Source organism: Somniosus microcephalus, chromosome 4, assembly GCF_052327205.1.
Source record: "Somniosus microcephalus isolate GS21.2 chromosome 4, FLI_Smic_1.0, whole genome shotgun sequence".
Lineage (NCBI taxonomy): Eukaryota > Metazoa > Chordata > Chondrichthyes > Squaliformes > Somniosidae > Somniosus > Somniosus microcephalus.
In genome coordinates this window covers 201,211,026-201,234,987 of record NC_140990.1, presented here as the reverse complement: position 1 = coordinate 201,234,987, position 23,962 = coordinate 201,211,026, and the positions used below count along the sequence as shown (strand labels likewise).

The 23,962-nt window shown below is 46.8% G+C and overlaps 1 protein-coding gene across 1 annotated transcript in view; it reads left to right on the top strand.

Moving 5' to 3' along the window:
* unc80 (unc-80 homolog (C. elegans)) overlaps positions 1-23,962 on the top strand; it is a 378,796-nt gene that overhangs the window by 163,079 nt on the left and 191,755 nt on the right. The window contains exons 28-31 of the mRNA XM_085984208.1: positions 2,984-3,187; positions 3,284-3,381; positions 10,670-10,870; positions 23,024-23,131. Of these exons, the coding sequence (XP_085840334.1) occupies positions 2,984-3,187; positions 3,284-3,381; positions 10,670-10,870; positions 23,024-23,131 (611 nt within the window). The remainder of the gene's footprint in view (positions 1-2,983; positions 3,188-3,283; positions 3,382-10,669; positions 10,871-23,023; positions 23,132-23,962) is intronic.

The window sequence follows — 23,962 nt, the reverse complement described above, 5'->3', positions numbered from 1 at the left end:
CCTCCCGGCCCCACTCGAAGGCTGGAGGGCCGAGCCTCAGCCCAGCGCCGCTAGGGTGCGCGCGCAGCAGGAGCTGAGACGTCTCTCTCTGCCGGGGCTTGCTGAGCGTCCAGCGTTACCCTGGCAACGGGCGCAATCGGCGGTCTTCACCTCGGGGGGAGGGGGGGCGGCCGCGACCCTCGGGGGGGGGGGGGGGGGGGCCCGCGCGCGCAGCAGGAGCAGCTGAGACGGGGCGTCTCTCTCTCTGGCTTGGTCAGCGTCACGGTTGCCCTGGCAACCGGGCCCGCCGGCCGAGAGAGACGCCGCGTCTCAGCTCCTGCTGCGCGCGCAATCGGCGGTCTTCACCTCCGGGGGGGGGGCGCGACCCTCGGGGGGGGGGGGGTCGCGACCCTCGGGTGCCGCGACCCTCGGGGGGGGCGCCCGCTGCCCTCCCTCCCCTCCGCCCTCCATCCCCCCCGCCCTCCCTCCCCCTCCCCCCCGCCCTCCCTTCCCCTCCCTCCCCTCCCCCCCTCCCTCCCTTCCCCTCCCCTGCCCTCCCTTCCCCCCTCCCTCCCTTCCTTCCCCCCTCCCCTCCCCCCACCCTCCCTTCCCCGCCCTCCCCCCCTTCCCTGCCCTCCCCCTCCCCTTCCCCCTCCCCTCCCTCCCCCCTCCCCTCCCCTCCATCTCTTCCCCCCAGTCGCTCTCTCTCTTCCCCCCAGTCGCTCTCTCTCTCTCTCTCTTCCAACAACAACATGCCCTCAAAAAAGCCTCGGCACTGCCAGGCACTTCAGCTAGTTCAGAATAATGCACTAACAAATTGTATTGTACAGAATGGTTGTGGCAATACACATCAAAATGAGAAAAAAAGCACCAGTGCATGATGGATCTACATACATACAAACTGGATGCATATTCCTTTTGATCAAAGTATTTTGATTGATCTTAAAATATAGATTTCCATCATGCTGACTTTGTTATACCTTGTATATTTAACTCTGGTAAAGTGTGAATGATCATTCTAATTGGATATACCACATAACCGTTTGGAAAATTAATATGACTGAAGGCAATCCTATGGCATTCTTTCAATATTAAAATGCAGGCTTTAGCCAGTATATTTTAAATGGGTTAGTGCCTTCTCTAAAGTAGCCCTTGAACTTGTTGTCGCCACCCAAATCTGTGCCCAACTTTCCCGCAATTCCATATTTGAATCTCTCCAATCAAGTTTCCATCCCTGCAACTGCACTGAAATGGCCTTAATCAAAGCCACAAATTATAACCTCTGTGACTGTGAATATGGTGCATTATTTGACCTTGTCCTTCTCGACCTTTGACCCGGTTGAATATACTATACTCCTCCAATGCCTCTCCTTCGTTGGCTAGCTAAGTGGGATTGCCCTCACTTGGTTCCACTCTTACCTATCCAGTCATAGCCAGGCCATCTCCAGCAATAGCTTTTCATCCCACCCAAACCGTTGACTCTGGAGTCCTTGTCTACATGCTGCCTATCGGTGACATAATCCGTAAACGTGGTGTTAGGTTCCACATGCATGCTGACGACATCCAGCTCTACCTCTCTTGACTCCTCCACTGCCTCTATCTTGTCAGCCTGCTTGCCTTAGATTCACTTGTGGATGAGCCACAATTTATTGGTAAGACCGAAAACATCATCTTCAACCCTGCCACAAACTCTACCCTTGCCACCAAGTCCATCCCCACCCTGGCCACCCTCTCTGGTTCAATCAGATTGTTTGCGATCTCGGTGTCCTATATGACCTCGAACTTAGCTTCCGACCCTTTATCCTCGCCACCGCAAAGGCTGCCTACTTCCACCTACGTAACATTGTACGCCTCTGTCCCTGCCTCAGTCCAACTGCTGCCAAATCCCTCATCTATGCCTTTGTAACCTCCAGAGTAGACTATTCCAGTGCTCTACTGGCTGCTCTCCCATCTTCCACCCTCCATATATTTCAGCTCACTTGAAGCTGCAGCCCATATCCTATTCCTCAGCAAGTCACACCCTGTGCTCCCTGACCTATGTTGGCCCCTGGTCTCCCAATGTCTCCAATGTAAAATCCTCATCCTTGTGTTCAAATCCCTTTGTGGCTTCACCCCTTCCTATCTCTATAACCTCCGTCAGGCCTACAACCCTCCAGGAACTCTGTGTTCCTCCGACTCTGGTCTCTTGTGTATCCCCCAATCCTTTCGCACCCCACCATTGGTGGCCATGCCTTCAGCAATCTAGGCCCCAAGCTCTGGAAATCCCTAAACCTCTCGTCCGCTTTACCACTCTGTCTGCCTTTTAACTCTTCCTCCACCCCGCCCCAATTAAACCCCACCTCTTGACCAAAATTTTAGTCACACTCCCTAATATCTCTTCCTTTGGCTTGGTGGTGATTTTTGTCTTATTACATTCTGAAGCGCCTTGGGATGTTTTTCTATGTTAAAGGCATAATGCAACAATGTAAGTTGTTATTGTTGGACAAAGGAATTTTCTGCAAATATGTTAAGTTTGCGTTCCCTGATATCTCAAATAATAAATTTTAGGTTACTATATTTTGATAGTAATTTTGTTCCCTCACAGATGTTGATCTCTGTTCTACTCCTGCCAGCCAACTGCTCCAATTAAGTAATCAGATGAGTTTAAACAAAATTCAACTGAAATAAAACTAAAATTATTTTAACATAGTCATTTGAATGGTTTGATTTTGTTTTAAATGGTAATAAGACTATGGCTATGGTTTAGAGATTTTAAGTCACTTATTTTTAATCTGGAGTTTATAACAATTCTGAGCTAATTGTAAAATTACGTAGCAAAATAACTTCCCCATCCCAATCAAATTCAGCTGTAGAATCCCACTTAAAACAAGGAATAGTTACTGTACTGATCCGAGGCTCACTAATCAAAACTGGTAAATAATTGATTGGTTGTTTACTTGCATTTTATGTAAGATGTCATGGCATTTGTACTGCCATTTTTGACGTGCAGTCTTCATTTTCTTAGGACCAATTAAAAAAGTAAGACCAGGAGGTTCCCGTCTACTTCAGATAAAGGGGGCACGAAGTTTTCGAGTAAAGAAGGGTGGATCCTTGTCGAGCATACGACGAGCTGGTAGTTTGAAGAGCACAAAGCTTTCTCGGCAGGACTCTGAGTCAGAAAATGAAGAACTTCTGTTGTCTCAAAGTCATGACACAGTTACTGATATTGGTAATTTATTAACACACTTATCTTCAAGCAAATAGAATGGTAGATGTGTTTAGTGTGAAAAGATTGTACTTAAGATTTTATTTCTATTTTTAACAGGTAGCCCTTGGAGTACTAGTGAACCTAGTATTGAACCAGAAGGACTGAGCACAGTAGGAACAGAAGAAAATTACCATAGAAACATGACATGGTTACCTGTATGTATAAATTTGTTTCAATTTGTGTTTTCATCTATTTTATGGATGCCAAACTTGAGAGTCATAACTTGTACTTGAGCCAGGAATCATAGTAATCTGAAATAAGGGATAATATAATAGATAACTCATATGTTTGAATTATTGGTTGTTTTCCATACACTGACCCTACACTGAGTATACATTACAGCTTTCGTTTCGTACTGGGTTTTAAAGTACTTTCTTTTATTTCTTATTAGAAATTCTTCTTAGGCAGTCCCTCGGAACCGAGGATGACTTGCTTCCACATTAAAAATGAGTTCGCAGGTGACTGATGAGTCTAATGCGGGACCTACAGTCTCTGTCACAGGTGGGGCAGATGGTGGTTGAAGGGGCGGGTGGGTGGGGTGCTTGGGTTGACATGCGCTCCTTGCGCTGCCTGCGCTTGGCTTCTGCTTGCTCCCGGTGAAGAGACTTGAGGTGTTCGGTGCCTTCCCGGATGCTTCTCCTCCACTTTGTGCGGTCTTGGGCCAGGGATTCCCAGGTGTCGGTGGGGATGTTACACTTTTTCAAGGAGGCTTTGAGGGTGTCCTTGAAGCAAGTGAGAAATAGAGCCGATAAATCAAATAAAGGAAGCATGTGTAAGTACGAATATGCTGCAGGCTCTTGTATGCAGCGTGCAACTTTGTGCAGGTCATTGATCAGGCCGTGTTTGGAATATTGTATATAATTTTGTGTATCTTGCCTTCTGAAGAGTATCGAAGCATTATAGTGAGAGTTGCGGCTCTAATTTGTGAAGACAGACTTGTAGAATTGAAAACTGAGAAATGCCATGATCCAAATCCATAACGTAGATTTAGGTTGATATTTAATTTGGACTATGCGAATAGGGAATAGGACTGGAGGATATGAATAAAAAATTAAGAAGCATCAAGTGAGACTTGAGATTAGAAGGAGAAGTAGATATTCAGAATAGACTCTCAACTAATGCAGTTAATGCTATGTTGATTAATACCTTTTTTTTAAAAAAGAGCTGGGTGAATATCTAAATAGGCATGTAAAGATAAATAAAAATAGAGATAATTGTGTGAGATAAAGACAGAACTTGCATTTGTATAGGGAGTTATTGTGGTTCTCAGAAACTTCCCAAGGTGCTTTGCATAAAATGAATTTTTTTTCAAGTGCAGTCACTGTTGTTTTGCAGACAAACATGGTAACCATTTTTCACACAGCAAGGTTTCACAATCAGCAGTGAGATAAATAACCAGTTAGTCTTTTTTTTGATAGCATGAATGTTTCTGAGGTAGTGGGAATTTGGAAATGTCATGGGAATGCAACTGGCCAAGGATGTTGGGCTAATTACCGCCACCCGTTTGCGCTGCTATCCCAGCGAAAATGGCGGCCGCCACTCTAGTGCTCTTCCCTGGTGTGGGACTCGCCGACCACTATTTTGGTGAGGGCCTCAGCGCTGCCGATAGCAGCACTGGCCCTGGAGATGTAAATGAAGAGAGCGTGATGTCAGTCGGCATGCCAGAATTTATTGCCTATCCCTAATTGCCCTTGAGAAGATGGTGGTGAGCCGCCATCTCGAACCGCTGCAGACTGTGTGGTGAAGGTACTCTCACAGTGCTGTTAGGGAGGGAACTCCAAGATTTTGACCCAGCGACGATGAAGGAACGACGATATATTTCCAAGTCAGGATGGTGTGTACCTTGGAGGGGAACTTGGAGGTGTTGGTGTTCCCATGTGCCTGCTGCCCTTATACTTCTAGGTGGTAGAGGTTGTGGGTTTGGGAGGTGCTGTTGAAGAAGCCTTGGTGAGTTGCTGCAGTGCATCTTGTAGGTGGTGCACACTGCAGCCATGGTGTGCCAGTTGTGGAGGGAGTGAATGTTTAAGGTGGTGAATGGGGTGCCAATCAGTTGGGCTGCTTTGTCCTGGATGGTGTCGAGCTTCTTGAGTGTTGTTGGAGCTGCACTCATCCAGGCAAGCGGAATGTAGTGCCATTGAATGTGAAGGGGCGGTGGTTAGACTCTCTCTTGTTGGAGAGAGTCATTGCCTGGCACTTGTGTGGCACGAATGTTATTTGCCACTTATCAGCCCAAGCCTGAATGTCGTCCAGGTCTTGCTGCATACGGGCATGGACTGCTTCATTATCTGAGAAGTTGCGAATGGAACTGGACACTGCGATCATCAGCGAACATCCCCACTTCTGACCTTATGATGGAGGGAAGGTCATTGATGAAGCAGCTGAAGATGGTTGGGCCTAGAACACTGCCCTGAGGAACTCCTGCACCGATGCCCTGGGGCTGAGATGGTTGACGTCCAACAACCACAACCATCTTCCTTTATGCTAGGTATGACTCCAGCCAGTGGAAAATTTTCCCCTTGATTCCCATTGCCTTCAAATAGGGGGAGGCGGTGGCGTAGTGGTTATGTCACTAGACTAGTAAGCCAGAGGCTCAGTCAAATGCTCTGAGGATATGGGTTCAAATCCCACCACGGCAGCTGGTGGAATTTAAATTCAATTCAATTTAACTCTGGAATTAAATGTTAGTCTTAGTAATGGCGACCATGATACCATTGTCGATTGTTGCAAAAACCCATCTGGTTCACTAATGTCCTTTAGGGAAGGAAATTTGCCGTCCTTACCTGGTCTGGCCTACATGTGACTCCAGACCCACAGCAATGTGGTTGACTCTTAATGCCCTCTGAAATGGCCTAGCAAGCCACTCAGTTGTAAACAACCGCTACGAAAAACAATAAGAATAAAACCGGACGGACCACCCGGTATCGACCTCAGCATCGGCAACGACAACGGCAAACCCAGCCCTGTCGACCCTGCAAAGTCCTCCTTACCAACATCTGGGGGCTTGTGTCAAAATTGGGAGCGCTGTCCCACAGACTAGTCAAGCAACAGCCTGACATAGTCATAATTACCGAATCATACCTTACAACCAATGTCCCAGACACCACCATCACCATCCCTGGGTATGTCCTGTCCCACCAGCAGGACAGACCCACCAGAGGTGGTGGCACCGTGGTATACAGTCGGGAGGGAGTAGCCCTGGGAGTCCTCGACATTGACTCAGGACCCCATGAGGTCTCATGGCATCAAGTCAAACATGGGCAAGGAAACCTCCTGCTAATTACCACCTACCATCCTCCCTCAGCTGATGAATCAGTACTCCTTCATGTTGAACACCAATTGGAAGAAGCACTGAGAGTAGCAAGGGCACAAAATGTCCTCTGTGTGGGGGACTTCAATGTCCATCACCAAGAGTGGCTCGGTAGCACCACAACTGACCGAGCTGGCCGAGTCCTAAAGGACATAGCTTCCAGACTGGGTCTGCGACAGGTGGTGAGGGAACCAACAAGAGGGAAAAACCTACTTGATCTCGTCCTCACCAATCTACCTGTTGCAGATGCATCTGTCCATGACAGCATTGGTGGAAGTGACCACCACACAGTCCTTGTGGAGACGAAGTCCCGTCTTCATGTTGAGGATACCCTCCACCGTGTTGTGTGGCACTACCACCATGCTAAATGGGACAGATTTCGAACAGATCTGGCAACTCAAAACTGGGCATCCATGAGGCGCTGTGGGCCATCAGCAGCAGCAGAATTGTATTCAACCACAATCTGTAACCTCATGGCCCGGCATATCCCTCACACTACCATTACCATCAAGCCGGGAGATCAACCCTGGTTTAATGAAGAGTGCAGGAGAGCATGCTGGGAACAGCACCAGGCATACCGAAAAATGAGGTGTCAACCTGGTGAGGGTACAACACAGGACTACTTGCATGCCAAACAATGGAAGCAACATGCGATAGACAGAGCTAAGCGATCTCACAACCATCGGATCAAATCAAAGCTCTGCAGTCCTGCCACATCCAGTCGTGAGTGGTGGTGGACAATTAAACAGTTAACAGGAGGAGGAGGCTCCAAAAATATCCCCATCTTCAACGATGGTGGAGTCCAGCACGTGAGTGCAAAAGACAAGGCTGAAGCATTTACAACTATCTTCAGCCAGAAGTGCCGAGTGGATGATCCATCTTGGCCTCCTCCTGAGGTCCCCAGCATCACAGATGCCAGTCTTCAGCCCATTCAATTCACTCCACGTGATGTCAAGAAATGGCTGAAGACACTGGATACTGCAAAGGCTATGGGCCCTGACAACATTCCGGCAATAGTACTGAAGACTTGTGCTCCAGAACTAGCTGCGCACCTAGCCAAGCTGTTCCAGTACAGCTACAACACTGGCATCTACCCGGCAATGTGGAAAATTGCCCAAGTATGTCCTGTCTACAAAAAGCAAGACAAATCCGACCCAGCCAATTACCGTCCCATCAGTCTACTCTCAATCATCAGCAAAGTGATGGAAGGTGTCGTCGACAGTGCTATCAAGCGGCACTTACTCAGCAATAACCTGCTAACTGACGCCCAGTTTGGGTTCCGCCAGGGCCACTCAGCTCCTGACCTCATTACAGCCTTGGTCCAAACATGGACAAAAGAGCTGAACTCAAGAGGTGAAGTGAGAGTGACTGCCCTTGACATCAAGGCAGCATTTGATCGTGTGTGGCATCAAGGAGCCCTAGCAAAACTGAAGTCAATGGGAATCGAGGGGAAAACTCTCCATTGGTTGGAATCATACCTAGCACAAAGGAAGTTGGTTGTGGTTGTTGGGGGTCATTCATCCCAATCACATGACATCACTGCAGGAGTTCCTCAGGGCAGTGTCCTAGGCCCAACCATCTTCAGCTGTTTCATCAATGACCTTCCCTCCATCATAAGGTCAGAAGTGGGGATGTTCGCTGATGATTGCGCACTGTTCAGCACCATTCGAGACTCGTCAGATACTGACGCAGTCCGTGTCCATATGCAGCAAGACCTGGACAACATTCAGACTTGGGCTGACAAGTGACAAGTAACATTCGCATCACACAAGTGCCAGGCATTGACCATCTCCAACAAGCGAGACTCTAACCATCTCCCCTTGACATTCAATGGCATTACCATCGCTGAATCCCCCACTATCAACATCCTGGGGGTTACCATTGATCAGAAACTGAACTGGACCAGCCATATAAATACTGTGGCTACAAGAGCAGGCCAGAGGCTGGGAATTCTGCGGCGAGTGTCTCACCTCCTGACTCCCCAAAGCCTTTCCACCATCTACAAGGCACAAGTCAGGAGTGTGATGGAATACTCTCCACTTGCCTGGATGAGTGCCGCTCCAACAACACTCAAGAAGCTCGACACCATTCAGGATAAAGCAGCCCGCTTGATTGGCACTCCATCCACCACCTTCAACATTCACTCCCTCCACCACCGGCGCACTGTGGCTGCAGTGTGTACCATCTACAAGATGCACTGCAGCAACTCGCCAAAGTTCCTTCAACAGCACCTTCCAAACCCGCGACCTCTACCACTTAGAAGGACAAGGGCAGCAGACGCATGGGAACATCACCACCTACAAGTTCCCCTCCAAGCCACACACCATCCTGACTTGGACCTGTATCGCCATTCCTTCACTGTCGCTGGGCCAAAATCCTGGAACTCCCTTCCTAACAGCATTGTGGGTGTACCTACACCATATGGACTGCAGCGGTTCAAGAAGGTGGCTCACCACCATCTTCTCAAGGGCAATTAGGGATGGGCACTAAATGCAGGCCTAGCCAGCCAGCGACACCCACATCCCATCAATGAATAAAAATTTTTTTTTTAATTCCTAGGCTCCTTGATGCCACACTTGGTCAAATGCTGCCTTGACGTCAATGGCTGCCACTCTCACCTCACATCTGGAATTCAGCTTTTTTGTCCATGTTTGGACCAAGGCTGTAATGAGGTCTGGAGCTGAGTGGTCGTGGCCTCTTAGTGGCGGGGGGCAGATTCAGTCATACATTGAGAAAAGTGTGTGAGGCTAATGGTGCAGTTGATAGGACACGGTTTTTGAAGATGCACTCACTGACCTTGACCATTGGTCTGAGGTCATGAAGCTTCTTTGGGCACTGGAGCCAAGTCGTAGGGACGGCATTGCTGGCAATGACTGCCTCGTGATCTGGTCCCACATCGTTCTTTCTGGAGTGCCTCCTGGCCTCTGTGGGTAGAGGACCTCTCTTGCAGTGTTGACACCTGCACAAAGCTGGAGTGCTGTGTGTGAGACCCTGGCTTGTTGAGCCATTTATGTTAGTGCTGAAGCACTTTTCCCATTTTTTGAGGTGCGGAAGGAAATTCAGCTTTAAGAGCTGAAGACTCCCATTTGGGAATTCTTCTTAATGTTAATTTTTTTCGGAAGGCAGTTGAGCTGTACGTGCTAAAATGGCCTATTTTTACATGATTTTTATTTTTTTCATTTCAGCAGGCAGTTCCCCTTTAAGAGACTGAACTGGTTTCTGAAATGACAGACTTGCTTTCAGAGCAGGCTGTTTGTGCTGCAATGATGCTACAGCTATGCTACAGTGGGGCCTCGTGCCGGGACGAACGCCACCAGGATGGCATTGCACAGTGACTTTAGCGCTGGGCTAATGTTAATTAGTCCCCAGCGCCAATTTTTCAGTCCTGCTAGCGCTACCATTTTCGGCGGCTGTTAACACCAGCCCATGGTGGCACCGGCAGGTTTTTACCACTATCAAATTTTTAGACCTGAGGCATTGAGTACAAATGCCAGGAAGTTATGCTAAGCCTATTTAAACCACTAGTGTGGCCCCAGTTGGAGTGTTTGGTCCAAATCTGGGCACCACCCTGTAGGAAGGATATGAAAGCTTTGGAGAGAGTCCGGAAGAGATTTACTGGAATGGTTCCAGGGAGGAGGGATTACAGTTACATAGATAGACTGGAGAAGGTGGGGTTGTTCTCCTTGGAGCAGAGAAGGCTAGAGTAAATAAAGAGAAACTGTTTCCAATGGCTGAAGATTTGATAACCAGAGGGCACAGATTTAAGGTGATTGACAAAAGAAGCAGAGGCGACATGAGGAAAAACCTTTTTATGCAATGAGTGGTTAGAATTTGGAATGCACTGCTTAATGGGGTGGTGGATACAGACTCAATAGTAGCCTTCAAAAGGGGATTGATAAATACGCGAAGGGGAAAAAATTGCAGGAATATGGGGAAAGAGCGGGGGGGAGTGGGACTTATTGGATTGATCTTTGAAAGAGCTGGCGTAGACTCGATGGGCTGAATGGCCTGTACTGTACTGTTCTATGATTTGTGACAGGTGTTCAGCTTTACGTTGTCAAATTTCTCATCCGGTCGATAAGCAGGTGAAGCTATTTTTCTAAATTTGCTATTAATATTATGTTCCTTTTTCTCAGGTTATGATTTTGTTGTGCAGCCAACAAAGTTTCATCTGTTGTCATGTTGATTACTGCCACCCTCGTTGCTACCAGCATCATAGCCGATCTTGTGCTCGGCTTGTGCGGGCAATCAAACTCCTCTATGGAGACACTGTGGATTCAGTCCGAGATGATGACACTGCAAGCAAAATAGGCTCGAGGGCCAAGAAATCAAAGGAGGTATTTATAATTCTGCAACTCTATTAACTTTTGGGTGAAAAGGTTCTACCTAACTTTGCATCTTACTCCTAACTTCCTTATTTTTAATTGTGCCGCCTGACATTTGAACCCATCACAATAGTGCACATTTTGCTTGAATTACTTTTGTCTCAATTCCGATCAAGCGTGCAGTTTGAAGGAGTGCTCCATTTTTGGAGGTGCCACTCGGTTTCTTGTTCTGGTAGTTCAGGTGGACGTTAAAGATTCTATAGCAGTATTCGAATAGGGACAGGTGTCTTGGCTTAGATTTCTCCTTCAAAAACCCCACCAAAAACAGATTAACTGGTCACTCATCTCAGTACTGTTTATGTGACCTTACTGTGTGCAAAATAATTAATTCTCTGTGAAACACTTTGGGATGTTTCTGAGAGATGCGAGGCACTATATAAATGCAAGTTCTTTTTAATCTTGAAAACTATAATTAGGTCATCTTGAAATCTGAGAGCACAATTTCTGTAATCGTTGCTCATGCCTTAAAATCTTGATACCCAGAATCACCTTTGTGACTCAATTCTTTACCTATTGATCAGGTAATCAGTACTGCACACAGTATTCAAGTTGGGATCTGACTAATACCATATGCAACAACCATGCAACCCCTGTCCATCTGCTGATACAACCCGGTATCTTTGTTGCCTTTTCACTGCAACTAAACACTATGGCCCAGAAATTCGGGTCGGAGGCTTCCCGCGGGTGTAAGCCCCCGACCTGCACTTAGCTTGTGCGCCGGCCGTTGAGCTGTGGGCCCCCGTGGAATTGCGATCCTGGGCCTGCTCCAGCTGCCGGCGCGCAGTGCTTGCGTATCCCAGGGGCGCAGTTAGTTCGATGCGTCCCCTGGGATCACGTGGGCCATGGAGAGCCAATGGTAGCAGGGAAATGCCCATTCATAAAATTGACAGGAAGAGCTGTCAAAACCATAAATACTATAAGCCCCAAAACATCACTAAAATTTCAAATAAATTAAAAAAATCCAAAAAAAAATCACATTTTTAAAATAACTATAAATTACGTGAAATAACTATTTTAAACAATATTGGCCCAGAAATTCGGGTCGGTGGCTTCCCGCGGGTGTAAGCCCCCGACCTGTAGTTATCTACCGCGCCGGCCGTTGAGCTGTGGGCCCCCGTGGAATTCCGATCCAGGGCCTGCTCCAACTGCTGGCGCGCAGTGCTTGCATATCCCAGGGGCGCAGTTAGTTCGATGTATCCCCTGGGATCACGTGGGCCATGGGGAGCCATTCGGAGCAGGGAATGCTCCATTCATAAATTTGACAGGAAGAGCTGTCAAAACTTATAAATACTACGGGCCCCAAAACATCACTAAATCTTCAAATACATTTTTTTAATCACATTTTTAAAATCTATCTATATATATAAAGCGGTTTGTCTCTCTCTTTGTCTGTCTGTCCGCTATACACTCAAAAGTTATACAGCGTACCTACACGCATGTTATATCAAAAGAAAGCTTATCATTAGGGGAGTCTAATAGGCGTATTTACTTTTTGGTCAGACAAAAATTGTTCGGACAGTATACAAAAAAGGTTAAAAAAAACGCAACATTCCGCTCATTAGCGTTGAGTGACGTGATGGTTGACTAATCGTAAAGGGGATTAACCTGATGGTTGACCAATCAGTGTGTCACGGGGGCGTTTCATTGCGTGTGTGGGCAGGCCTAATCCTTCTGAGCTGAGGTGAGTGGCCGCCATCTTGATTCCTAACTATTGATTGATTTTTCCCACTTTCTGTGTGTTTATTTTTCCCACTTTCTGTGTGTACCCCGTTAGGTTCTTTTCTGCAGTTGTCTTCTTAGCTATGGGGTGCTTAAAAACCTGAACTTTAATATTTAGGAATCTCTCTTTATTGTAGTGGATGCGCGGAGCCGCGCCCTAGCAGCGCGGGAAGCCTGGGCCTCGAGTTCAGCGGATTCCCGGCACGCCCGGAACCTGTCGAACCTGCTCAAGGCCATTCATTTCCGCGACCACGTCACCGTCTTCGCCTCGGCCAACAGCATCGGGGTGACGGCCGAGGCCACCAAAAGCGTCCAGGGGAACGCGTTCATCCAGGTGCTGAGGCCCGGGCCACGGGGCGGAAAGCCGACCAGGTCACCGTCTTCGCCTCGGCCAACAGCATCAGGGTGATGGCCGAGGCCGCCAAAAACGTCCAGGGGAACGCGTTCATCCAGGTGCCGAGGCCCGGGCCCCGGGGTGGAAAGAGGGATTGGAGCGGGGGATGAGGGCTTGGGGAGGGAAGAGGGAGGGGGGGAAGAGGGAGGAGGGGGGGAAGAGGGAGGAAGGGGGGGAAGAGGGAGGAGGGGGGAAGAGGGAGGAAGGGGGAGGGGGGAAGAGGGAGAGGGGGGAAGAGGGAGGAAGGAGGAGGGGGGAGGAGGGGGAAGAGGGAGGAGGAGGAGGGGGGAAGGAGGAGGAGGAGGAGGAGGGGGGAAGAGGGAGGAGGAGGAGGGGGGAAGAGGGAGGAGGAGGAGGGGGGAAGAGGGAGGCGGAGGGGGGAAGAGGGAGGAGGAGGGGGGGAAGAGGGAGGAGGAGGGGGGGAAGAGGGAGGAGGAGGGGGGGAAGAGGGAGGAGGAGGAGGGGGGGAAGAGGGAGGAGGAGGAGGGAAGAGGGAGGAGGGGGGGAAGAGGGAGGGGGGAAGGGGGAGGAGGAGGGGGAAGAGGGAGAGGAGAGGGGGGAAGGGGAGGGAGGTGGGGAGGAGATAGAGGAGAGGGGCAGGGAGGGAGAGGAGAGGGGAGGGAGGGACAGAGAGTAAAGCAGGGAGAGACGGGGATGGAGAGAGCGGGTGAGGGAGGGAAAGAGTGAGAGGGAGGGAGAGCTCGCCGCCTTCCTTCCATCCTTCGCAGGGGTCCACCGGGCCAGGCCTGAGGCGCTCCTTCCCCCCCCTCTCCAGGCTAATCCCGAACTAAATCCAGCAGTCTCTCTCTCTCTCTCTTTCCCCCCCCCCCTCGTCTCTCTCTCTTTCCCCCCCCCCTCGTCTCTCTCTTCTCCCCCCAGTCTCTCTCTCTCTCTCTCTCTCTCACCCCCCCCCGTCTCTCTCTACTCCCCCCAGTCACACTCTCTCTTCCAACAGCAACATCCCCTCAAAAAATCCTCGGCACCGCCGGGCACTCCAGCTAGTAAACTATAAATTACATGAAATAACTATTTTAAACAATAATTTAAATTTTTGAAAAAATAATTTTATTTTCCAACGGGGCTAAAAATAAACTTGCCTTTCTTTAAAGTGTTTAAAAATAATAAACCTGTGGGAAAAATGTTTTAATTTTAATTAATTCACCACTTACCTTGTAAAAAGCAGGCCTTACGACTGCTTTTTAAATGTGTAAATTCTGGAGATTTACCCTCCCGGGAAAACCTGCAAAAAAAACCTAAGTTCGATGCGCATGTGCAGCCTCTCCTGCGCACGCGTTCGAACTCTGAACCCCTTCTTTCAGGGGAACGGAAGTGCCGGTTTCCCGTGCATGCAGGAAACTGGCACTTCCATTGGGCTTACAGGTGAGTACCCCATGCGTACTCACCCGTGGAGACCCGAATTTCTGGGCCATTAATTTAAATTTTTGAAAAAATTAATTACATTTTCTAACGGGGCTAAAAATAAACTTACCTTTCTTTAAAATATTTAAAAATAATAAATCTGTGGAAAAAATGTTTTAATTTTAATTAATTCACCACTTGTTAAAAGCAGGCCTTGCGACTGCTTTTTACATGTCTAACTTCTGGAGACTTACCTTCCCGGAGAAACCTGGAAAAAAAACGTAAGTTCGATGCGCACGCGCTGCCTCTCCCGCGCACACGTTCCACCTCTTAACCCCTCCTTTCAGGGGAACGGAAGTGCCGGTTTCCCGCGCATGCGCAGTGCATGCAGGAAACTGGCACTTTCGTTGGGCCTACACGTGAGTACCCCGTGCGTACTCACGCGTTGGGACCCGAATTTCTGGCCTATGCTTTCCAGGTCAGCATGCTGTACCACTGTTCCATTTAATGCATATTCTGTCTTTTTGGTTTTTGCTCCCATATTATGCTTCTGCCATATTATGCTACTGGCCCAGCTACCTATAAGTTCTAAATTGTTCAGAATCTGGATCCAAGATATCTTCTACTTTTACCCTATGGAGTATACCTGAGTTGTTCCTAAAGACTACGGATAACTTCAACAATCCTGTGCTTTAGGTGGGGCAGCCTTGCTCAACAGGAGCATGGTTTGGAAAATTGGTGCTTCAGTGTTTTAGCTCTATCTCTGACCCACACTCTTGTTGAGCAAAGCTCCTCTTTGGGAGGACTGTATTGCTGAATTTACCCTTAGATGTAGAACACGAGAAGATTTATTGCTCTGTCAGCACTCGCATGCGCAAGAAGTTTTGTGTCAAGTGTTTTGGCACTCCCTTTTTTTTGAAACATCCACAATATTGGCAGAATGGTTTGTCCCGTAGGACTCCCCCCTTTATGTTTTTTGGAGGAGCGACAAAAGGTTTGCCAGCTAGGTCAGATTGCAACAGAGGCAGACTATGCTTTCTGGCTGTACCCTCACAGCCACAGTTTGAAGGAGCGAGAGCTGGAGAGACAGTTTGAAGGTCGAGAGCTGGAGAGACAGTTTGAAGGTCGAGAGCTGGAGAGAGGACAGTTTGAAGGTCGAGAGCTGGAGAGACAGTTTGATGGTCGAGAGCTGGAGTGACAGTTTGAAGGTCGAGAGCTGGAGTGACAGTTTGAAGGTCGAGAGCTGGAGTGACAGTTTGAAGGTCGAGAGCTGGAGTGACAGTTTGAAGGTCGAGAGCTGGAGTGACAGTTTGAAGGTCGAGAGCTGGAGTGACAGTTTGAAGGTCGAGAGCTGGAGTGACAGTTTGAAGGTCGAGAGCTGGAGAGACAGTTTGAAGGTCGAGAGCTGGAGAGACAGTTTGAAGGTCGAGAGCTGGAGAGACAGTTTGAAGGTCGAGAGCTGGAGAGACAGTTTGAAGGTCGAGAGCTGGAGAGACAGTTTGAAGGTCGAGAGCTGGAGAGACAGTTTGAAGGTCGAGAGCTGGAGAGACAGTTTGAAGGTCGAGAGCTGGAGAGACAGTTTGAAGGTCGAGAGCTGGAGAGACAGTTTGAAGATCGAGAGCTGGAGAGAGGACAGTTTGAAGGACGAAAACTGGAGAGACAGTTTGAAGGTCGAGAGCTGGAGTGACAGTTTGAAGGTCGAGAGCTGGAGTGACAGTTTGAAGGTCGAGAGCTGGAGAGACAGTTTGAAGGTCGAGAGCTGGAGAGAGGACAGTTTGAAGGATGAGAGCTGGAGAGAGGACAGTTTGAAGGTCGAGAGCTGGAGAGAGGACAGTTTGAAGGTCGAGAGCTGGAGAGACAGTTTGAAGGTCGAGAGCTGGAGAGACAGTTTGAAGGTCGAGAGCTGGAGAGAGGACAGTTTGAAGGTCGAGAGCTGGAGAGACAGTTTGAAGGTCGAGAGCTGGAGAGAGGACAGTTTGAAGGATGAGCGCTGGAGAGAGGACAGTTTGAAGGATGAGAGCTGGAGAGACAGTTTGAAGGTCGAGAGCTGGAGCGGAACCCGGTTACCAGGACGCCATGTTGGACAGCCAGGGGTAATGTGCAGGCCAGGTGTGTGGAAGAAACCGAGGGGAAACATCGAGAAAGACAGAGGAAACATCGAGAGAGAGAGAGGGGAAACATCGAGAGAGACCAAGATGGAAACATCGAGAAAGACTGAGGGGGCACTTTATTTATTTAATTTTATTAATTAATTGATTAATTAATTAAATTTATTTAATTATAAGTTGTGAGTTCCTCACGATGCTCTCCCAGTGCGGCCACCCTGTAACCAGAGATTATTCTAGAAGCCTGGGTAGAAATATCAATGTAATTACTGTAGAAATTACTTTTTTTACATTATTGCTTGTTCATTTTATGTGCTGTCTTTTTATGTCTTTTATTTATTTTATGTCTGCTTTATTTATATTTAAAGTATGTATGCGTGTATATGTCGGTATGTGTTTTTTTGTGATGGCGCCGATGAAGATGGCTGCCGTCCTTGCGAGCTCCGTGCGTACCAGGCAGCTAAGTGTTCTTGCTGCTTGGTGCTCTCGGCTCGTCAAGAAAAAAGCATTTCACTGACTAGATTACACTTCTTGTATTTAGTTATGTGACCAATAAAATTGAAATTGAAATAAAAGCAGAGGCACACATACTTGTATTTGATACAGGAGTTTTGGCTGAAATTCCCCAATTCTCCAGGGAAGCTGTGACAAAGCTATGCCATTTGATGCAAATTTACCAGCAGCTAACATGAGGGTACACATGCCAGTGCCAACAAGTTCTCTTTCCCCACCCCACCCCCCCCCCCCAAAAAGCAGGTTGCAATGAGGCATGTGCCCTGGAATGGAAAACCAAGCAAAGCTCCTGTTTCAGCTTTCTCTGAACGACCTCTACATTGTTTAGCCATCAGACAGGGAGTTTGAATGTTGCACTCCTCCTTCCTTTGGCCAAATACTCAGTTTCACATTTCCACAATTATTGCACCAGTCACTGGGCATTGCCAAAAAAATTTGGTTACCCAAACTAGACCAGCCATATAAATACTGTGGCTACTGGAGTGGGTCAGAAGCTGGGTATTCTGTTGGATGTTCAAGAAAGGAGGGAGAGAGAAAACAGGGAACTACAGGCCGTTAGCCTGACGCTGGAATTCATTATTAAGGAAGTGCTAACAGGGCACTTAGAAAATCATAATATGATTCAGCAGAGTCAGCATGGTTTTATGAAAGGCAAATTGTGTATGACAAATCCATTGGTTTTGAGGACGTAATTAGCAAGGTAGATAAAGGGAAACCAGTGGATGTAGTGTATTTAGATTTTCAAAAGGCATTCGATAAGGTGCCACACGATTAGGGTTCATGGGCTTGGGGGTAATATATTAGTGTGGATAGAGGATTGGTTAAAGGACAGAAAACAGAGAGTAAGAATAAACGGGTCATTTTCAGGTGGGCAGGCTTATACTAGTGGGATGCCGCAAGGATCAGTGCTGAGGCCTCGGCTATTTATCTATATTAATGACTTAGAAGGGACCGACTGTAATGTATTCAATTTTGCTGATCATGGAATCATAGAAAGTTACAGCACGGAAGGAGGCCATTTCGGCCCATCGTGTCCGCGCCGGCCAACCAAGAGCTATCCAGCCTAATCCCACTTCCCAGCTCTTGGTCCGTAGCCCTGCAGGTTAGAGCATCCCAAGTGCACATCCAAGTACTTTTTAAATGTGGTTAGGGTTCCTGCCTCTACCACCCTTTCAGGCAGTGAGTTCCAGACCCCCACAACCCTCTGGGTGAAGAAACTTCCCCTCAAATCCCCTCTAAACCTTCCACCAACTACTTTAAATCTGTGCCCCCTGGTTTTTGACCCCTCTGCCAAGGGAAATAGGTCTTTTCTATCCACTTTATCTAGGCCCCTCATAATTTTATACACCTCAATAAGGTCTCCCCTCAGCCTCCTCTGTTCCAAGGAAAACAGACCCAGCCTATCCAGTCTTTCCTCATAGCTAAGATTCTCTACTCCCGGCAACATCCTTGTAAATCTCCTCTGTACCCTCTCTAGTGGAATCACATCTTTCCTGTAATGTGGTGACCAGAAGTCTAGCTGAGGCCTAACTAGTATTTTATACAGTTGAAACAAAATCCCCCTGCTCTTGTATTCTATGCCACAGCTAATAAAGGCAAGCATTCCGTATGCCTTCTTAACCACCTTATCTACTTGGCCTGCTACCTTCAGGGATCTGTGGACATGCACTCCAAGGTCCCTTTGTTCCTCTACACTACTCAGTGTCCTACCATTTAATGTGTATACCCTTTCCTTGTTCGCCCTCCCCAAATGCATTACCTCACACTTCTCCGGATTGAATTCCATTTGCCACTGTTCTGCCCACCTGACCAATTTCAATTCAATTTTATTTGCCATATGTAACGAGTACAAGTACAATTACAATGGAATGCTTACTCCCCGTAGGGACACGTCAGCTATTCATACAGCGCCGTGTTCAGAAAGTCAATACAATGGCTTCCAGTGGCAGTGGGAGCACGATGTCCCTCAGCCGCTCCGTCCTCCTCGTCACTGCGCCCTCCTCCTCACTGTTGCCGGCTCCAAGTGGTGGCCTGCTTTTTTTTATTGATATCTTCTTGCAGTCTACAGCTTCCTTCTTCAGTATCAACCACACAGCCGATTTTAGTATCATCTGCAAACTTCTTAATCATACCCCCTATATTCAAGTCTAGATCATTGATATATACCACAAAAAGTAAGGGACCTAGTACTGAGCCCTGCAGAACCCCACTGGAAACAGCCTTCCAATCACAAAAACACTCATTAACCATTACCCTCTGCTTCCTATCTCCGAGCCAGTTTTGAATCTAACTTGACACTTTGCCCTGGATCCCATGGGCTTTTAACTTCGTGACCAGTCTGCCATGTGGAACCTTATCAAAAGCCTTGCTAGAGTCCATATACACTACATAAAACGCACTACCCTCATCTACCCTCCTTGTTACCTCCTCAAAAAATTCAATCATGTTTGTCAGACACGACCTTCCCTTAACTAATCCGTGCTGACTATCCTTGATTATACAAAGCTAGGTGGGAAAGTAAGCTGTGAGGAGAATGCAAAGTGATATAGACAGGTTAAGTGAGTATACAAGAAGTTGGCAGATAGAGTATAATGTGTGGAAATGTGAAATTATAACTTTGGTAGGAAGAATAGAAAAGCAGAATATTTTTAAAAGATGAGAGACTAGTAAATGTTGGTAGGAAGAATAGAAAAACTGAATATTTGTTTTCAGTGGGATTTTGGTGTCCTTGCACACGAAACACAGAAAGTTAACATGCAGGTACACAAAGCAGTTAGGAAGACAAATGTTATGTTAGCCTTTATTGCAAGGGGGTACAAGAGTAAGGAAGTCTCGCTGCAATTGTACAAGGCTTTGGTGAAACCACACCTGGAGTAATGTGTACAGTTTTGGTCTGCTTACCTAAGGAAGGATATACTTGCCTTAGAGGTGGCGCAACGAAGGGTCACTAGATTGATTCCTGGGATTAGAGGGTTGTCCTATGAGGAAAGATTGAGTAGAATGGGCCTGTACACACTCGAGTTTAGACAAATGAGAGGTGATCTCATTGAAACATATAAGATTCTGAGAGGGCTTGACAGGGTAGATACTGAGAGGCTGTTTCCCCTGGCTGAAGAGTCTAGAACTAGGGGGCACTGTCTCAGGGTAAGTGGTCGGCCATTTAGGACAGAGATGAGGAGAAATTTCTTCAATCAGCGGGTTGTGAATCTTTGGAATTCTCTACCCCAGAGGGCTGTGAATGCTGAATCGTTGAGATCGATAGATTTTTGGACTCATGGGGAATCAAAGGATATGGAGATCTGGCGGGAAAGTGGAGTTGAGGTCGAAGATCAGCCATGATCTTATTGAATCGCGGAGCAGGTCAAGGGGCCATATGGCCTACTCCTGCTCCTATTTCTTATGTTCTTATGGGAGCAGTTGATTCCCCAAAGCCTCTCCACCACCTACAAGGCACAAGTCAAGATTCAAGAATATTCTCCACTTGCCTGGATGGGTGTAGCTGCAACAACATTCAAGAAGCTTGATACCATCCACTAGCCTAAACATCCACTCCCTGCACCATCGGTGCACGCTGGCTGCAGTGTGTACTATCTACAGGATGCACTGCATCAGCTCGTCAAGGCTTCTTTGACTGCATCTCCCAAACCCGCGGCCTCCACCAAGGGTAGCAGGTGTATGGGAACACCATTACTTCTAAGTCACACACCATCCTGACCTGGACATAAATCACTGTTATTGCATTGATCTTGGGTCAAAATCATGGACTTCCCTACCTAACAGCATTTTGGGAGCACCTTCACTGCATGGGCTACAACAGTTCAAGAGGAAAGCCCACCACCACCTTCTCGAGAGCAACTAGGGATGGGCAGTAAATGTCGGCCTTAACAGCGGTGTTTACATCCGACGAATGACTAATATAAAAAAACGCAGCCTTGCAAAGGTTGAAATATTGATTAAGATATTGGAAGTCTTTGTAAGGGCCACCAAGATTTTTGTTCCAAATATTCAAATTTAAGTTGCTGCATACCATTTAATTTTATCCATCATCCTCAATGCTGCTTACATATCATTTTCCACTTTCTCTCCCCAGTGAACTCCTAGTACTAGGCCCAGTATGGGCTAGGAACTTGCCGACATTATATGAATACAGCCGGCCCCACATAATTAGGCAGTATCAGTACACAGACACAGCACCTAATTAATACCCAATTGAATAGTCTACCCTGATGTCTCTAACCCATATTTCCGCTCTTCCACCTGTTTCATTGTGCTTGTCTTATTTGCTACCTCTGTACTCTGAGATTTTAATCTCCCAGTCAGTGCCCTGGTTTAGCCAAATCTCTGTTATTCTTAAAACGTCTCACTTTTCCTTAAATGCATTTCCAATTCCACAAACTTATTCATATGCTCCTTGTATTAGTTTAAAGGTTATTTAGCATTTCCTGCTCTTTTATTATTTCTCTTTCTTTTGCCCTTTGTTTCACTTTTTGCCATAACATTTACTTGTAAACACTTTCTATTGGATCCCTGAATTTCCCTTTTTATTTTTGTTGCCAAGCTAGATGTCAAAACCTAATTTGGAGCATCTCTGACAGTCTCTAACTCTCAAGTTACTTCCACATGTACAACCACTACTACCTCTCTCCCACTCCTTAGACTAACTTAACCACTTTTTTCTCAATATTTGTAATGGCAGACCTTTGTAATGGCAGACAAAACATCTTCCTGTTAGCTTTGATTTTGACTCTAACATTGCCCACCTCTCCCTTAGCCAATCTGCCACTGAAACCCTTATCCATATGCCCCTGCCACCTCCAAATTTGACGATTCCAATATTCTCCTGGCTGACTTCATAAACTTCAACTCATCCAAAACTCTTCTGCCTGTATCCTCATTCACACCAAGTTCCACTGGCCCATCACTTCTGCCCTTGCAGTCTCCTAGCACCTCAAATTTATCATTCTGATCCTCATGTTTTAATGCTCTCCATGGCCTCGCCTCACCCCCCCTCCCTATTTCTGTTACTTCCTCCAGCTTTATAACCCCCACCGTGCCAAAAAATTTCTGTTGCTCTAAGGACTGCATCTTTCACACCCACCTCCATTTGCTTAAACATTGGTGGCTGTGCCTTCAGCCGCCTATGCCCCATGCTCTAGAATACCATCTCTAAACTCCTCATGTTCTCTACCTTCCATATTTAAGACCTTCCATAAAACCTACCTCTTTGACCAAGCTTTTGGTCACCTTCCTAATAGCTTATTCTTTGACACGGTGTCCATTTTTTTCCCCTTACGCCGCTTTGAAGCACCTTAGGAAGTATTTCTACATTAAAGATGCTAAATAAATACAAGTTGTTGTTGTTCAAAGAACTGGCCACCTCTTGCACCATCAGCTATTGTAGATTGCAGCTCAGCTGTTTCTACCGGTGGGAGGGATTGAAAGATAGAGCTACGTGGGCTGGATAAGAATGAGAAAGCAGGCCAAATTTAACACAAAGGTTGCAGGTTGGACAAAAGTTGCACCTTCGTCCCCCTTTCCTTCCCGAATAACTAAATTTTGTTGCCTTTTTATTTGTAGGTAGAAAAGCAATCCATTAATGGATTATTAGGTATTAGTAAAGAAAGAATGGACCACTTGCCAGCACTCAGTCTCCAGTTGGGGGTGTTCTGCAATAGTATGCAGATTTGCTACTCTCCCTCTATTATTAGTATTAGGCAAAAGATAACAGCATAAACATCTTTGTGACTCTTCCCCTTTAATTGGATCCCCATCCTTTTAAATTTCACTTACATGCAATTTTCTGGTATCACCACTGGTGTGCTCTCTACATCCATCCAAAGCTGCATCACCATGGAAAGTGGATGAAAACAGCACAGTTCCATTTGAGTAAGTCTAAAACCCAGCAGTAGTCACTCATGCTTAAGCCATGCCAAAAGCATAAATTCTAAACTATTACCTTAAACTATTTGTTATGAAATGCAATTAAATATTTATTGATTCTCTCTTCCTCTCCAGTGCTCTGAGAAGTCATGCCTGCGTACACCTTCTTTGAAAAAAAGAATACCTGTTACAAGTTTGGAAGGGAAAAAAGATTCTGGAATGTTGAAATACATTAGGACTCAGGTACAGTTATAAAATTACAAACTGCCTTTGTTTTTATTCTGGGGTTAAAATCTGATGCACGTATGTAACCATTCCCATTCACCATTGATTACTCATTCAAGATACAACAATTGGCCCAGCTTTACCACTCAGAAAAAATCCCCAGCAGTATTAATGCACCGCAGTTTCCAGTGTCAAGCTAATTAGAATATTTGGGCATAGCTCCAATCATTAATAACATAATTTCTTCAGAGCTCGACCTTTGTAATGCAGGCACTGGAGTGCTACGGCAGGATTTAAAGATCTGCAGCATCTTAAAGGGATAGTCATTTACCATATTAGGTTATGATGCAGAGGATAGTTAAAAATGTCTTTGAGTTCTACAGGAGAGAAGAGACCACCAAGTTACACCAAGAGAAGGCCTCCTATATCTGTGTGGCATGAAATTGTCTTGTGCCCAGCAATGGGTTGCTCTCTCTATCCTCTCGAGGCTTCTGTTCTTCTTCCTGATCACTTTGATGACTATGGGGTCTTTTGAGGTGGTTTATTTGCAAGACAAATTTGTGCAGCATATAGCACGCCATCGTAATTCTTGAGAGCTTAGTTAAACTGTATTGTAGCATGTTTCCAGATGGATCCAGGCTCCTAAAGCTTGCTTTCAATATTCCAACAGTATGCTCAATGATAACTCTGGTGAGATGAATGGACCCTATCATAGAGTTGTCCAGCTGGTGTTCTTGGAAAGCACACAAGTGTTATGAACCATGGTTATGGAGGATAGCCTTAATCTCCCAGGAGACATTCAGAGACTTGCCTTTCTGGCTAAAACATTTGAAGTTTGATGGAATTCCT